The sequence below is a fragment of the Protobothrops mucrosquamatus genome, unplaced genomic scaffold (assembly GCF_001527695.2).
Source record: "Protobothrops mucrosquamatus isolate PMUCROS unplaced genomic scaffold, P.Mucros_1.0 scaffold275, whole genome shotgun sequence".
Classification (NCBI taxonomy): domain Eukaryota; kingdom Metazoa; phylum Chordata; class Lepidosauria; order Squamata; family Viperidae; genus Protobothrops; species Protobothrops mucrosquamatus.
Genome location: NW_015386619.1, coordinates 1,124,500 through 1,140,753, shown reverse-complemented (window position 1 = coordinate 1,140,753; position 16,254 = coordinate 1,124,500). Strand labels below are relative to the sequence as shown.

The following is a 16,254-nucleotide window of genomic DNA, read 5'->3' as shown; positions in this document are numbered from 1 at the left end:
ATGGATCCCAAAGTGACCCCAAATCTCATTTGCAATTTGATGTTGGAAATTCAAATTAGGATACTCTAGGTTGGAATTTGAACTTTCAGAATTTAGTCTGTCCTACTCCTAAACTTGCTGATATACCATGCACATACTAGATTGGTTTGTTATCTAAGTATTTAAACATAAGATCATTATTTCATTATTAACTATGTAGAAGACTTCTCAGCCATGTAAAACCAGTTACAGTAGGGTATAGGATCATGTGCCAACAATTACTCTCTCTTCTTTTTGACAATAGTCCTTCTGTGATCTTTCATTTCACTTCTTCGCTATATTGAGGCCACCATGTGCTTTTAGAGGAATATGTAGAATAGATATAATTGACCAACATTTGTGCAGGTAAGCAATAGTTATCTATTCCTATTAACAACTTAGTGGGGTTTGCATCATTTCATTTATCCAAATTAAATGTAAGCTTCCTACTTAGAGTTGATTTTTCTTTTCCATTTGATTTTTCTTTGACACCAGTCAGACCCCTGTTACTAGAACTTGACCAGAGGCAAAAAATAAAGCAACAAATAATTACTTACATCTCATATATGATATGATCATTTCACTATCATAACATAACATAATTTAAACCAAAGTTTATTTAAGTCTCCAAATATAGTCTTACCAAACTGTAAATAGTATTTAAAATAGCTGTAGTTTATTAAGGTCAAATAAAATGATCTGCCATGAAATTTAAATTACCATTGTAGGGTGTTGCTTTTGTCACATTTTTGCTGCAAATCAGCTTATTTGGGGGACATAATGATATTTTGCATATAATGTACGAATTAGTAAGGTTACATAAAGTAGAAAACTGCTGAGATATATTTTTAATATTTATTGTGTAATGTAATCTATATTTTAAGTGCAATGTGAATAAAGTTAGTTTTCTTGTTAGCAATAAAACAAAACTGAAATGATAAACTACCTTTTTCTAGGGCACAGAGCATTATTCATAAGCCTGACTATATAGAATATGGATTTTTCAGAACATTTGATAGTAGTTAATTCCTTTTATTCATAAGTAATCAGTGTGCTACTGAAACCAGGTTTGTTCTTATAGGTTGCTTCAACATAGAAAATGTCCTAATGTGACTTGTGGAAGAAGAATGACAATTCCAAGCAGAGTCAGCAACTGCGGCAAAGAACAAAGAATCTGCAAGTAGACTTAGTCTTTGAACATCTCTGCTTCAAACTTCTGAACAAAGGAGAGGACTTGAGATCACCCAGAAGTGTTCCACAAGACAGTGATCTTTAGTGGGTTCAGGCACTGGGAAATAAAGAAATAATCATCTTGCTCAAACCAGAGTTGGCGCCTTTGAAAGACATTAAGTTTGCACACTTTCTTTTATAATCACTTTTGGAAATTGCCTGTTAACTACTTTTCAGCTTTCAGAACTCTTTGGATCAAGAAGTTTGAAAGCACTAGGTTAATTTGCTGTCAATCCTTAATGAAAAAATGTTTTCACTATAAGCTTAAGAGCTTTTGTTAACAATTGAAGAAAAAAGCAAAAGGTTGATTAAAACTTTGATTTTGAAAAGCTATAAGTGGAGTACAGATCCAGATAAATTTGAAATAAGATTTTGGAATTCATTATAAAGAATATTTCCTTTGGGAAAACGATTTTGTTTTGAATCTTTAAAAATATAATAATTTAAAAGTTGAACATTTGAGGGAAGTAAGGATTCTAATTAAAGTAAAAGAACAAATAGTTCTTTTAACTAACAGTTACAGAATAGTGCAAAATATTCAAAGACTGGAAATATAGATTAATAATAATAAACTCCTATGTATCCTATGTCTAAAAGATATTATTGAAGAGATATCCCTGATACCCCTGACAAAACCAAGGCTGAGTTGAAATAGATTTACAAGAATGACACACAAAGAGATGATACACTTTTTTAAAAGCTGATGTTTTAATAATTAAAAGGGCATACAAACAATAAACCAAGAGTATTAGGTAATTTTACTCTTTCTATTTTTCTTTTAGTTTTTACTGTTGTAAGTATAAACTTTAATAACATTACTTAAAAAAATCCTAGTGTACTTAATCATCACTTATCTCTAGTCAGACATTATATAGATGTGGGGAGGAAGAGAGGTAGGGAGGAGGGAGAGAAGGAGAGGGAGAGAGGAGAGAGGAGAGAGAATTTACTATGACATTCATATTTTTAATACACAAACCCTTTCTGCTAGAATTATATTTGGGTAAGTATAATGGGTTTCCTCTTCTACTGTATGAGTTTGATTGCTCATAGCAAATTACAGTACAGAAACAAATCAATTGTATATCCTAATTTCCAGTTCACCATTAGTGAACTGAAACAGTGAAAGAAGAGTTAGCATAAAATATTGAATTTGTTGCCATGATCTGTCAGATAAGTTTTCAGAAATCAATAAGCAGAAGGTTAAGTTTTCATTCCTCTTATCCAAATTATTACCAGAGTTAGTTTGAGCACATTTGAAGCCTGTAGTGCTGAACAATAGTGAAGGATTAGAACACAGTGTGTAATCTTTTGTAGTCATTGATACAAATGTCAGACAGCAATTTAAGGGTTCAACAGCCTGTTCTTCACCAGATACCACAAGACTGAGTGGGTGCAGTGGGTGGAGTTAGTTTGACTATGTACTGTACTGCCTGATTTGTTTAGAGCTAAATCAACTTCCCACAGGGATTAGTTGACTGAGATAAATGTTCCTTTATGCTCTTCCCATGTCACACTAACCCTCTCCCCAACCCAGTTTGGTATATTATAGACACAGGGTCATAGGACTGCATGCTCTTTTCATTTAGCTCTCACTGTATCAAGAAACCTCCATCTGGGATGTGGCAACTAACATGTCAACAGGAAAACCTGATCACTTCAACTTGACATCTATGGCTTGTTATTGAACAATGAACAATCATTGACTGCACAATCTGAAAAGCCAGAGCTTTTGCAAAGATTTGTGTTGGTCACCTGCACAGTGCATAGATTGCAGGAAATAGTTCTTAGTTCAGCTGTAGAATCTCTTCAGAAAAGCCTTTATCTAAGTGCTGAACAGTACTAGCCAGTATAAATAATATTAAAATAGATAGAGTAAAGCAACTCCTATTTAATCAAACAACAGCTACAGGTTTAGCAGAAAACTCAAAAATTCATTCCTGAGGAAAATATTTCCTGTTTTTTATAACGGAGCCCATAGGTATGTTTGATAGGCTTTGAGCCATTGCTTCTGTCTCAGGAAGTGTACTATTTTTAAATTGAGAAGATAAACAGTCAATACACATGAACTGGCGCATGAATCATAAGATTGGGGGGGAGGCAGAGTGGGAGGGAGAGAAAATGGTAAGGAGGGAGGAGACCATTTGCTGACAAAAATGTTCAGATTCTTTTCCGTAAATACAAATAGAACCAAAACAGCAGCCTTTTATTTTTCTGCATTTTCCTTCAAAATAGAAGGAACTTTTAAACCTGTGCTTCATCTTAGAATACAGTCTTTCTAGACAAAGTTGAGGTCAAAAAGTCTGAGCTAAAGTCCCGGCAATGTGTGTATACAGTGTGTATATTTGCCCATCAAATGGTCACATTACATTGCTTACTTAGAAGATAATTAAGATACAGCTTAGTCAAATACAGCATAGTCATTTTCATGAGTTTTCTAAAGATGAAACTGAAGAGCCATATGTACATCTTTCCACCCACTGAGCCATTTGTTTAACAGTGACTGTCTACCACTAAAACTGTGTTTCAGAAAGGGAAATAAGACACAATAAGGATAACAGTAAAGAAGAAAAACATGTTCTGAATGCAATCAGATATTTAGTGGCATTAGAATAGATTTGGTCTTTTGGTGTTTTATAAAAAAATAAATGTATGAATTTATGTTTTTGAAATTTTAGTTATCTTTCAATAGTCAGACTTTTTTCAAAAAATTGAAATTGCATTGTTCAATTTAAGTATGTTTTTAAATGTTTGTATTTTAGGAGCACAAAAATATTCATTTTAAAAAGGGAACATACAAATGTGTCACATTATGGGGAATCACTTGGAAAAAATGCATCCATTATTCAAATTGTGTTTTAAAACAGTGTCAGGAAAAATCCACACAAAAATGAAGAAATTTAAAAGAAAAGTGCAAGTTGAGGTAGGAATGGGACAAATTAATTTTAAAAATAGAAAAATGAAACTGAGTGCAACCAAAACTGACACTTTTGTACATTCCTAATTCAGATATCCCTGACCTGTTTCCAGATTCATCAGAAAATGGAATTAGAATGAACGGCAAGTGAACATTTATTTATACAGCATCTATTATGTTCTTTGTCTAAGAAATCAATCCTGAAATATAGAGAAGGAGACTCTTAGAAACAGACAACTCCTGGCTGTCCTTAAGTCTTCTTTCTAATGCTCTCATAACACAAATCTGCCTATTTGCTCCATCGAACTGTCAGACTTATTTTTTTTAACAAAAACTGAACACATGGAAATTGAACGAAACTATCAGCAGTAAATGGCTATGCATCTTATTTTATTATTCCTACATTAGACATGATCTATCATATAAAAGGCAATGGTAAATGTTATTCACCCGTATAGTTTACTTTGAGAAGAGGCAGGTTGATTTAATGCTACATCAAATAATGTGGGATTTTGTGCTTCCACTGAATTTATGTACATAGCTTCATAATGTTCTGAGCTAATGACAAAATATGAATCAAGGAAAGAAAACAAATGCAGTTCCCAAACTGATGTAATGAAAGCTGGGCAGTTAAAGAGAAAACATACATATCATATTAGTAGGACTGTGTAAAACATTTCAAGACAGCTTCTTATAGCAGAAGACCTGTCCTGGCTTTCTCAGTTCCATGCATAGACAATATTTGGGCAAAAGCTTGAAATGAAGCAAATTATGCATGTACCCATATGTGGAAACAACTAGGAAAGCCCATGTACAACCATGCCACTATTCCAGAAATTGCAGCTACCTCATTGTTTTGAGGAGAGGTACTTTGCCTGCACTAATGTCTTTTCTGAAGCCACCCTTTGAATGCATGTACAGTCTATGCATAGACCATTCAAATAAGTTGTAGAGCATACTATTCATCCATCCAGAATATTTGCTTTTATCAAGACGAATCGCCCTCAAATTATTTCTCACATTATGGCAAAATCTGCACTGTGCTGATAGATGCTATTGAACCCATGTGATGGGGGAGATTAAGATTAAGATTCCTTACTAAGGCTTTATAAAGTGGTAATAATATGTCACGTGATTTTAATTCCATGCCCCTGTTTATGCAACCCAGGATTGTGTTAGCTTTAATACATTGTGTTAACCAATACCTTTAACTTTATAAGGGCAATTGTATAATGATAATCAGTGTCATATAAAGGGATTCAGGGACTGTCCATCATTCCCTGAAAAGCCCACTCCCGTTGCATCAGCTTGGCAGCTTTGAATGGCCCTTAAATTAAAATAAAATTAACTTAATTGTATTTTGACTTTGTCTTTTAGTTAGTCTTGACTGCTAGCAACTGCATAAACAAAGCAACATTTTCAGAAACACATTCTTTGTTGTGAGTAAATGACTGGCCCAAAATCTCCTATTAGACTTCTGTGCCCAAACAGGACTAGAACTTTGCCTGCTCCAAATCCAGTGCTTAATTCCTAACCAAAATGGCTCTTATTTTTGTGAATTCCAATATGTAAAGAGTAACAATATAATCCTAACTATGATGTAAGTTAAATTCTATAAAATTGCTCCATTATATTTAAAAGTGGCAGTAAATATTTATTTCTTATTAAACCTTAAAATTAATATCCCAGGGTAAAATAGAAACTATTTAAACATTGCAACCAAAAGATTTCTAACCTTCAAATACATTTTTAAGTTCATTATAAAGTACCATAAATGTCTTCCATAGAAACAAATATTATGGCTTGTTCATGACCTGTGCAAATTAGCCAAATTTGAACTTGTTGTACATGGCTCATGAAATCTCTTCTCCCATCTCTATTTTTAACACTGCCATCAGTGATTATAAGCATTTAAAGGCTGATTAGTTTTGCTGAACAGTTAAAACAAAATGCAAAGCATTAAGAAATATAAGCTGTTCTTCTTATAGGAAAAAGGCTTGCAAGAGGTAGTAATCTTAATTAACATTTTAGATAAGATTTTGAAGAGAGCATTTCTATACCCTAACATTTAAACAGTAGTATAAAATAAGTCTATAGGACCACTATTAGTTTGAAAATGTGACCATAGTTTTAATGGAGTAAGGCTTACTTATACATCAACCAATTTTGTTCCTATTTACTATGCTTAACATAATGCAAAAGTCTGTCATATAGTATATTGATTAGCTGCAAGGAAATGAACCTATATGTAGGACACAACGTGAGATGATATGTATGTATATGTACACACACACCTTTCATTAATAATGAATGAGGACATAGTTTATATTTAGCCCTGTACTGATCTTTTAACTTGTATCTTTAGCCTACAAGTATCTTAATTACTAAGGAATTGCTACAAAATACTGCAAATTATTAGGACTATGGATTATTGATTATGGATTATCCATGTGCTTTCACAGCAATTTTATTGATTACATTCCTTTACTGCTTTTTGATCATTGCAAAAGTGTATGTGAACTATACATGAAAATCATAGTCACTCCCCATTAACAAACTCTATATGGCCCATGAAAACAATATGGCTAACTTCAAGTAATAAATCAGGACAAAGTCCTTTAGCCACATATCAGATAAATACCTACAATATTGTTGGTGTAAATAATTAAGTCATCACCAANAAGTCATCACCAAAGGACTTTCAGCAGTTATAAATTCATTCCATCAATCTAATTAGCAATGGATCAATATAAAATCTTAACAAATATCCAAAAGCCTACTTGATTCAGGCTATGAGAATTGAGAGTTAAGGTACTTTTATCAGAATAAAATTCAAAAAGAGTAAGTTTTAAAAGTTAAAGTTTCCTTTAGGTCATGCTCAAGACCTTGCACTTTTCTTGAAAACAGCATGGATGTCATTTGCTATTCTCATTTTCCCAATTTAGCCACACCTTAACTCTTGAGCCAAGACAAAATCAGGCTATTGACTCCCAGATTAACAAAGCCCACCAAAAAGAAAATAACTTGAACAAAGTGCATACTCAAACAGTTACCTGTACATTTCTTTATGTTGCTATTCCTCTTTCCATGAGAACCCAGCTTGCATCCAAAATTTTCTTCCCAAAATTCTGCAAACCACACATTCCTTCTGTTATTTGCTAGGGTTCGACTTCTAAAATATCTATCAAAACCTGAATTGAAAATACAGATATACATACATGAAGATCAGAACAGTATGCTGAATGTGATAAGGTCTTTGGCCTTATATGATATAGTTTTTTCTGTTTATAAATTTCCCTACTAGTGATTTGTAACTTATAGCATTTGTAACTTATAGCATTACCTACTCAACACTAGAGAAATTTAAACCCTAAGCTTATTACTATTACATTAATACAATGCAGAGTGTGGGCAGCATCCTAAAAAAATAATGTCTCCAATTGCTTGAATAGATTTCTGAAAAAAAGTATCCTTGCTCAGTTATAAAGTAGCTTACTTCCACTCATGAAATATCATGTTCCAGATATAAACTGAGACCAACTGGAAGAATTCTTTTAAAAGCCTACCATGTATTTGGTTTCCTATGTGTATATTTATGAAATGACTGAACATCATCAAAACTGTAATAAATTAATTCAGCAATTCAGAGATTAAGGTATTTTAATGAGTTTCCTGTCTCAATATTTTTGCAAATGGCAGTCTTCATACTCCTCCATTTCACCTTTATCTTGCTTTGCTATTACCTCATATTACATCTAAGAAGTCTTAGAAATCACACCTCTGCTTTAGAAAAGAATATGATTACTCATTCCTTTATGAAGCTGAAATTCTGAAAAATAGTTATCTCAAGTATATAGACAACAAGTTACAGTTTTCATGTTACACAGTATTATCAACTCTGAGTTGTTGTTGTTAGTTGCGAAGTCATATCTGACCCATCACGACCCCATGGACAACATTCCTCCAGGTCTTCCTGTCCTCTACCATCTTCTGTAGTCCATTTAAGTTCACGCCTACTGCTTCAGTGACTCCATCCAGCCACCTCATTCTCTGTCGTCCCCTTCTTCTATTGCCCTCAATCTTTCCCAGCATTAGGCTCTTCTCCAGGGAGACCTTCCTTCTCATTAGGTGGCCAAAGTATTTGAGTTTCAACTTCAGGATCTGGCCTTCTAAAGAGCAGTCGGGGTTGATCTCTTCTAGGACTGACCGGTTTGAATGCCTTGCAGTCCAAGGAACTTGCAGGAGTCTTCTCCAGCACCATAGTTCAAAGGCCTCAATTCTTTGGCGCTCAGCCTTTCTTATGGTCCAACTTTCACATCCATACATTGCAACTGGGAAAACCATGGCCTTGACTATATGCACTTTTGTTGGCAGGGTGATGTCTCTGCTTTTTAGTATGCTGTCTAGATTTGCCATAGCTTTCCTCCCCAGGAACAAGCGTCTTTTAATTTCTTGGCTGCAGTCCCCATCTTCAGTGATCTTGGGAGCCCAGGAAAATAAAATCTGTCACTACCTCCATTTCTTCTCCATTTGCCAGGAATTGAGAGGGCTGGATCCCATGATTTTGGTTTTCTTAATGTTGAGATTCAAGGCAACTTTGCACTCTCCTTCTTCACATCAAATTACAGATCCTTCTTAAACAAACTGAATCTGGAACCTTTTATCTACATTTATTATGTCATTGTAAATGTGATTCTAAATATTGCTCCAGTGACTATTATATATTGGCAACAGAGAAAAAAATTGAACTGACAATGAGCAGGACATGTACCTTCCTGATATAAAGACAGTTAGCTGATATTAATAAATGAAAGTTATTATATATCTAATTAGGGGGTAGATTTTCTGCCAATCATACTACTAATTTAGTATTTAGGAAATTAATTTAAACAGTAACCAGAACCATTGAGCATAGAATTTATTTTCACCAACTAGATAATGTCAATAAACTGATATTTGAAATAAGTAAAGGAAACTTTGAACACCTGACTTTGGTTCCAGATCTGCGTTTAATCTTTATCATTTGTTTTGTGTTTCTTGGATTATTTTAGTGGGCAATATGTATGATTCTAGGTTTCCAGCTGTTTTTATGTTTTTTCTAGTTTTGTATGCCATCCAGAGTTGAGTGGCCAAGAAATTTAAATAAATAAATAAGCTACAAATAGCAATGACACAAAATGATGCTATTGTTGTACAAGAAAGCTTCTTCAGTATAAATAAATTGAATTGTTTACATAATATGTTCTACTCAGAATGGTCATAAATTGAATACACAATACCGGTAAACCTCATTTAATGTCCATTGGTTCAGCAAGGAGTTCTTATAGTTACGACTGTCAGCGTATCCCTGCCGTCATATGATCACCATTTGCAACTTTTACTGCTGGCTTCCAACACACAAAGTCAATGCGGAAGCTGTCAGGAGGATGCAAATGGTAATCACATGATCACAGATCTCTATGACTGCATGGGAGTTGGCTAGTCATAGTCACAGTCATAAATCATGTGATGTTGCACCTTACAACCTTGTCATTTAGCAGAGGAATTTCCAGTCCAAATTATTGTTGGTAAGCAAGGATTACCTGTAAAGCTACTGCTTCACTGAGTGGCCTTGAAAACTGTTTTACTTTGCAATTATGAGTATGGGAACCAAACAATAATGCACCTAAAGAAGATAGAATGAAAATACCATTTAAACATATTTGCTGTCATCGTCAGAAAAACATAAAATAGTTTCATGACTGTGTGATGTACCAGAATTACATAAATGTATGCCAGGTGCTCATCCCATTAAAGTCTCATCTATGCAGTCTTACCATCAATGGAAGCTCTTTTGGGCAAAATGGTGACAGCCCCTTCTGCAATTTCTTCTTGCTGATAAACAGGTGCAATTTTAGAACCCCAACTGTCTGAGCCTATCCAAAGAAAATGTCCAGTTTGATTCAATTTCTTAGCAGCCTCCAGAATTCTCCTGTAAACAATGATTTAAAAACAGTTACTTTAAGCCAACTTTTAAAATTAGTTGTTTTTTATCGATTCATCAAACATTTTTAAAGGACCATATTGGTTTTCTTTGTAAAAAAAAAGAAAAAGTATAGAACAAATTCTGTAATATTTATTTATTTACAATATTTATTTATTTACATTATCATATTTCTATGTTGTCACAATCAAAGCAACTCGCAGCAGCTTATTCAGAAAAAAATCTAATATAAAGCCTACATAATATGATACATAGAAGTATCATGGCAATGAAGCAATAGAAATAAAAAGAATAAAGAAAGGCTGACTGTTTTTCTCATGTTTCTGTCTGCCTCTTTTAGCTGCCTTCCCTATCAGTTCCAAACCAATACCTTCTCTTTCTGCTTTATTTGTTGTCAAGTACTGGAGGGTTATTATTAATGTTTGTGGAAGAAGAGAATATTAGAAGGAAGAGATCTTCCTTTCTTGCCTTTACTTTTTGTTACCTGAATTTTCTGGTTAATTTGTTTTCTGAAATTCAAGTAGCAGCACTTAGTGAACTTTGGCTAAACTTCTGAAGCTAAGCAATCTCAGACCTGTTAGAACATGGCTGAGTGACTTCCAAGGAAATCCAGAAATATCAGCTAGATAGGATGTTGAAAGAATATCCCAGGAGCAAGTAAAATAGCAAAATTTTACTACTAGTTATTTTGACAAATACTACTATTTGTCAAAATAACTACATGGAGAAGGTTTGAAGTCTTGAGTTGAAGGCAAGCTTAACCCAAGACTTTTTCTGAGTAAATATTGGGTAACTATGAAAGACATAATTATTTCATATGCACCTAAATGTGTCCCCTGATATACTGTTATTTAAAAAGATCAGAGGGGAGAAAAGAAGGGGGAAAGATGTGGACTTGTCATTTTGCTTGCTTTTGAATGCTTTCATTTCACTTGTACCTTCCATTGTCACCCACCTTTGCAGTCAAGGGAAGAGTATTAGGTGGATTCTATGGGAATGGCAAGAACCCAGAGTGCCAAAGAAAATTGAGCCAAGATTTTCTCCTTTCCCCCTAGGTATTTGCCATGGTATTTACCATGTTAACTTCCCTATTTTTACTGGGTCCCACTGGAGCAGGAACATTCTGTGAAAACCCAGTGGGTTTTTTTTCCCCTGCATTTAAGGATTGCCAGAAAATTGGAACGAGCTACAAAACTGAAATCCACTCCGAATAACATGCATAAATAAAACCATGACTTTGAATGTTTCCTATTCTAGCCAAAAGGCCCATACCTTATATCATCTTCATTTGCAAACATAATTACAGCACGAGCATTTTGAGTCTCCATCAGGCGCTTGATAATCTTTTCAAATTCCCCTGGTCTTGGTTCACGGGGGATTTTTAATGACTGAGCAATGCAGACACCACCTGGAGAACAGAGGATAATAAAAAGAAAGGGTGTAAAATATAGGGTTTTTTATAATTATTATGCCCAGTTTACAGTGAAAATAGAAATTTGGCTTTAGAGAGGACTACCAAGTCAAAAACAGTTTAAAATGTAACTTTGCAACTGCAATACTAATGCATAATGTTTAATTTTTTTTGTTAAGTTCATTGCATATAATTTCTATTCTATCTAATGTAATTATTTATTGTACAGTGCTCAACAGTATGAATTATTAAACAATATAGTAGGAATACATTTTATGGCAAAAGTATTTCGGTGGATACAATAAAGTGTCAAATCTGCATGCTTCTTCTGGAATCTATAGCCAGGCCTACTACAACTGTTAATCACCACATTATTAATACAGTTGTTTTCATTATTCAACCATACTATTAAAGTTGTGTACAGTCATCAATAAAAGCTGTACAGTAGTTACAACTGATATACCATAAGAACAATCAAATCCACCCAAGTTTTAAAAATTCCAGTCTTCTATGCAACCCGTTGATTCCCTGCTGTCCCAACCTCCATTACCTTGATGATAGCATGGAATAGTGGAATAAATTGGTTATTCCTGGAGCCTCAACCAGAATTACCCCAGTCACAAAATAATTTTAATCTGAGTTATAAAGGCAAACATTAGAGAAGATATGTATGTTTATGCTGGCTGCAGGACCCATAAATAGTATAGTGGTAACACTACCTAACCAAGCCTCTCCTTAGAAGAATTTGCCCTAAGATTCAAAGACTGATGAAGAATTGATTCCACTGGATGTATTCAAAAACAGTCAAGCTTTCTCTCTTGACTCCTCCATTCCCTCCTCCCAAAACTGGAATAGAATAAATGACATTTAGAAAGGTTGTGCCCTTCTTTAGAATGTAATATGTAAAGATAATTTTAAAAATATTCAGTTTAGCTTAAAAGAAATAGTTTAACAAAATATCTAGGACAGTATAGCCATTTTTAAAGTTACTAAGCAGTACACGTATATTAGCATAGTATAAGGGGGTCATGTTATTCACCAAAGCACCAGAGGGCAGGACAAGAAACAATAGTTGGAAACTGATCAAAGAGAGAAGCAACCTGGAATTAGGGAGAAATTTCCTGGCAGTAAGGACAATTAACCAGTGGAACAGCTTGCCTTTAGAAATCATGGATGCTCCATCACTGGAGATTTTCAAGAGGCTGGACAGTCACTTGTCTGAAATGGTATAGGTCCTCCTGCGTGAGCAGGGGGCTGGACTAGAAGGCCTCCAAGGTCCCTTCCAGCTCTATTCTATTCTAAAGCATGCTGTATATAACTCAACATCTCTGCAGAGAATTTTAACACATTTTAAATGGCTAAGGAAATAAATTTTCACCAAAGTTGTACAGCTAAGCCAAGCATGGAAAAGAGTTACAATGATTTCACTTACATCCTTATCTGGCTTCAGTAGAGGTGTGACAAAATGAAAGGAAGGGAACTATAATATAGTATTGCCACTTTACATGAAGTAGTATTTGGAGGTGTGTCTGTGTGGAGGCTGTGTGTGTGTGTGTGTGTGTGAGAGAGAGAGAGAGAGAGAGAGAGACAGACAGACAGACAGACACTATAGATAGATATGCACAGGAAGAGAGGGTGAGATATAGCATGTTTCATGGTCTATTTCATAAAATAATTTTGCCACCTCTACTTATTCTTCAGCAGTCATTCCTCCATTGTGAGTATTTTAAAATCTTTCCATTTTTGTGCATATTATAATCGCACAGTAATTATCATATATAAAATAAAACTACATTACTAATCCATTTGTTCTACTTTAGTCTGTGCCATGCCTAAACTCAATATCCAATGTTGAATCTGTTATTGCTGCAGTCTCTTTCATGTCCTTAAGAATCTTTCCATGTCCTTAAGACTCTTTGGTTTTCATAATGTCATACATTTGAAAATGAATATCTTTAAATAATACTTAAATAATGACTTTTTTCCTTTCTGACATGCAGCCAAACACATAAACAGATTAGCTTTTTCTGGAGGAATGGCGTCCCAAATTGGCTATATTTGCTTTGGGAAAATGTGAAACAGATGTACTGTTACTCTTTTCATTACCAAATAATTGTCTCTGAAAAAATATTAAGCTTTCAATCATCCCTTAAAATTATACATGCATATAAAAGAAAAATAATTCTTAAGGACAGTGATGAAGGAAGGACAGAACGTTACCTCATTTAGAATGTTTAGTTACAACTCGATATGCTATGGTTTTCCCTTTGCTTGTAATAGACCCTGAAAAGTTTCAAATGTTTATCAATTATGCATACTGAATTCTGCCATCTATAAAAATGGAACTTTGGCAATAATGGGAATAATGAAATTAATTATTGCTATTGGCACACTGGGTGCCATATCAAAAGGTCTTGGACAACACTTAAAAAATCTACGCACTGACAAAATTTCCACCTGTCAATTGCAAAACACGACAGTGCTTGGATCTGCATATATACTATGCTGTACATTATGACATCCTAGGTTCTTAGGAAAAACTTGATGCAAATGAAGGTCAACACCAGCTGAAGAACTGGCAGCTGTGAATTCACATTGTCTTGTGTATAGTAATATAGGAATCATAAGCCTGAATACTTGTTTTCTTAGATTTCAATGTCATAAGAGAAAAACCACTTCCATCATTACAACTAAACTGGGCATTTTACCATCTCTGTGGTGAAAAGTGTCTTTAACACTAGAAGGGATAAATAAAAATGCAGTTCAGACTTCCTACTACATTCATAATAAAATCAGCACACCACTTTTTTACAAACAAAGCAATTAGTACACCTGCTGTATTCAGACAAGGAATCGTCTTTTGATTTACAGGAGGTAGTCAAAAACTGAAATGAGCTACAGAGAAAATACTAAAGTTAGAGATATAGATCTAATTCATATCATTTTGAGTTGTAATAGGAACACAACACTATAATGAGATACAGATACTCAACTGACCAGCTGTTGAGAATTAGACAAGTTGGCCTCTCTCAGCTTCAGTCCCCTAGCTCTTCATGGGAACAAAATAATACTAATACAAATAATTATATTATTTATTTATTTGTCTGTATGCAAAATATTGAGAGAAGATGCTAAAGTATGATCCTTGTTTCAGTATCAGCCCATCATAGGCTACTCACCTAAATAAAGGAACAGGCTACATAAGCTCCTATTTCCAAGCACTATGGGTTAAGTAGTATGGTCTATAAATATTTCTACTTATTTTCATATGAACAAAAGCAGAGTCTAGATGACTAGAAGTAGTGCACATTTCAGATGGAGGCTTTGCTTCAATGAAGGATTGAGCAGAATACCCCTTGAAACTGCTTTAGAAAGCAACCTTGACCCCTCACTTCTGAAGCTTTCTCCAGCACTTACAATACCCAGATAATGTTTCTGCTATAAACTCCCCATATGCAGGAATTGCATTCATCTCTTCTAGTCAAATATTGGAAGCAACAGAAGAAGCTTCTGCTAGAACAAGTAAAAGAAACAATGATAGTTTGGGCAAATTTTTTGGGATATTCTATAGATCTAGAAGATTGGCAAAAGCTCTGGGATAAAAACATCAAACTTACTAAAGCAGCCTCATACAAAGAAAATTTATATAAAATATTTTATAGATGGCACATGACACCAGTTAGATTAGTGAAAATGTTTTAAAATGTATCGAATAACTGTTGGAAATGTAAACAAAAACCAGGTACTTACTATCATATCTGGTGGGTATGCCCTAGTGCTAAAAATTTTTGGTTTAAGATCCATATATGGCTGGAAAAGATGGCTAAAATACAGATAGAATTTAAGCCAGAACTGTTTTTGTTAGGAATACTAGGACTTAATTATGGAAAAGAGAATGAATATTTAATATTACATGTATTGACTGTTGTGAGAATAGCATTTGCCCAATTCTGGAAAAATGAAAATTTACCATCTGACCAGATTATAATTACAAAAAATTTAGAATGTGCAGAAATTGATAGATTAACCTTAGAGATCAAAGAGAAAGAAGACTCAGTTTATTTTAAAACATGGGAAAAATTTTATCAATGGTTAGCAACACGATCTAGCGAGAAAGGATTGTGAAGTTTAATAGGATGAATGACATCTACTGATTAGCTATTATTTTTATGATTATTGCTATTGTTATCAACTATAGTTATTTATATTTATATTTATATTAATTACTGTTATTTAATACCTGTAGCTGGACAACAGTGTACTTGCTAAAGCATGGAATTATCGTTGGGGGCAACCCCAGTTTTGTACCTACCCTTACCCTAATCCCATTCCCAAACCCTACCCAATACCCATATTGACCCCACCCCTCTCTTACCCTTGTAAAACCTAATAAAATATTTACAAAAAAAGAAAAAGCTTCTGCACATGACCAATGCTTGTGCAGAAGCATTTTGAGACTTTTACAAGTGCCAAAAAAGAGTACATCAAAGTTGCAAGACCAGGAAAAGAGTTTTGTGGAGATAAATTGGAAGCATAGGAACTTGGATGATCAGATAGGAAGTTAATGGAGTAAATGTATCCCATCCTTCACTCTAATCTTAGACTACTTAGTTATATCATAATGTCCAATAAGGGCTTGTACCATTTATTTACAGGCAGCATTTCTGTATCTGTTCTGTTACTGAAGTCACTTTATAC

The 16,254-nt window shown here is 34.2% G+C and overlaps 1 protein-coding gene across 1 annotated transcript in view; it reads right to left on the bottom strand.

Annotated features, from left to right (window-relative positions):
* LOC107286328 (metabotropic glutamate receptor 8) overlaps positions 1-16,254 on the bottom strand; it is a 447,549-nt gene that overhangs the window by 197,241 nt on the left and 234,054 nt on the right. The window contains exons 3-5 of the mRNA XM_015814679.1: positions 11,418-11,553; positions 9,979-10,133; positions 7,216-7,353 (exon numbers count right to left, since the gene is read on the bottom strand). Of these exons, the coding sequence (XP_015670165.1) occupies positions 7,216-7,353; positions 9,979-10,133; positions 11,418-11,553 (429 nt within the window). The remainder of the gene's footprint in view (positions 1-7,215; positions 7,354-9,978; positions 10,134-11,417; positions 11,554-16,254) is intronic.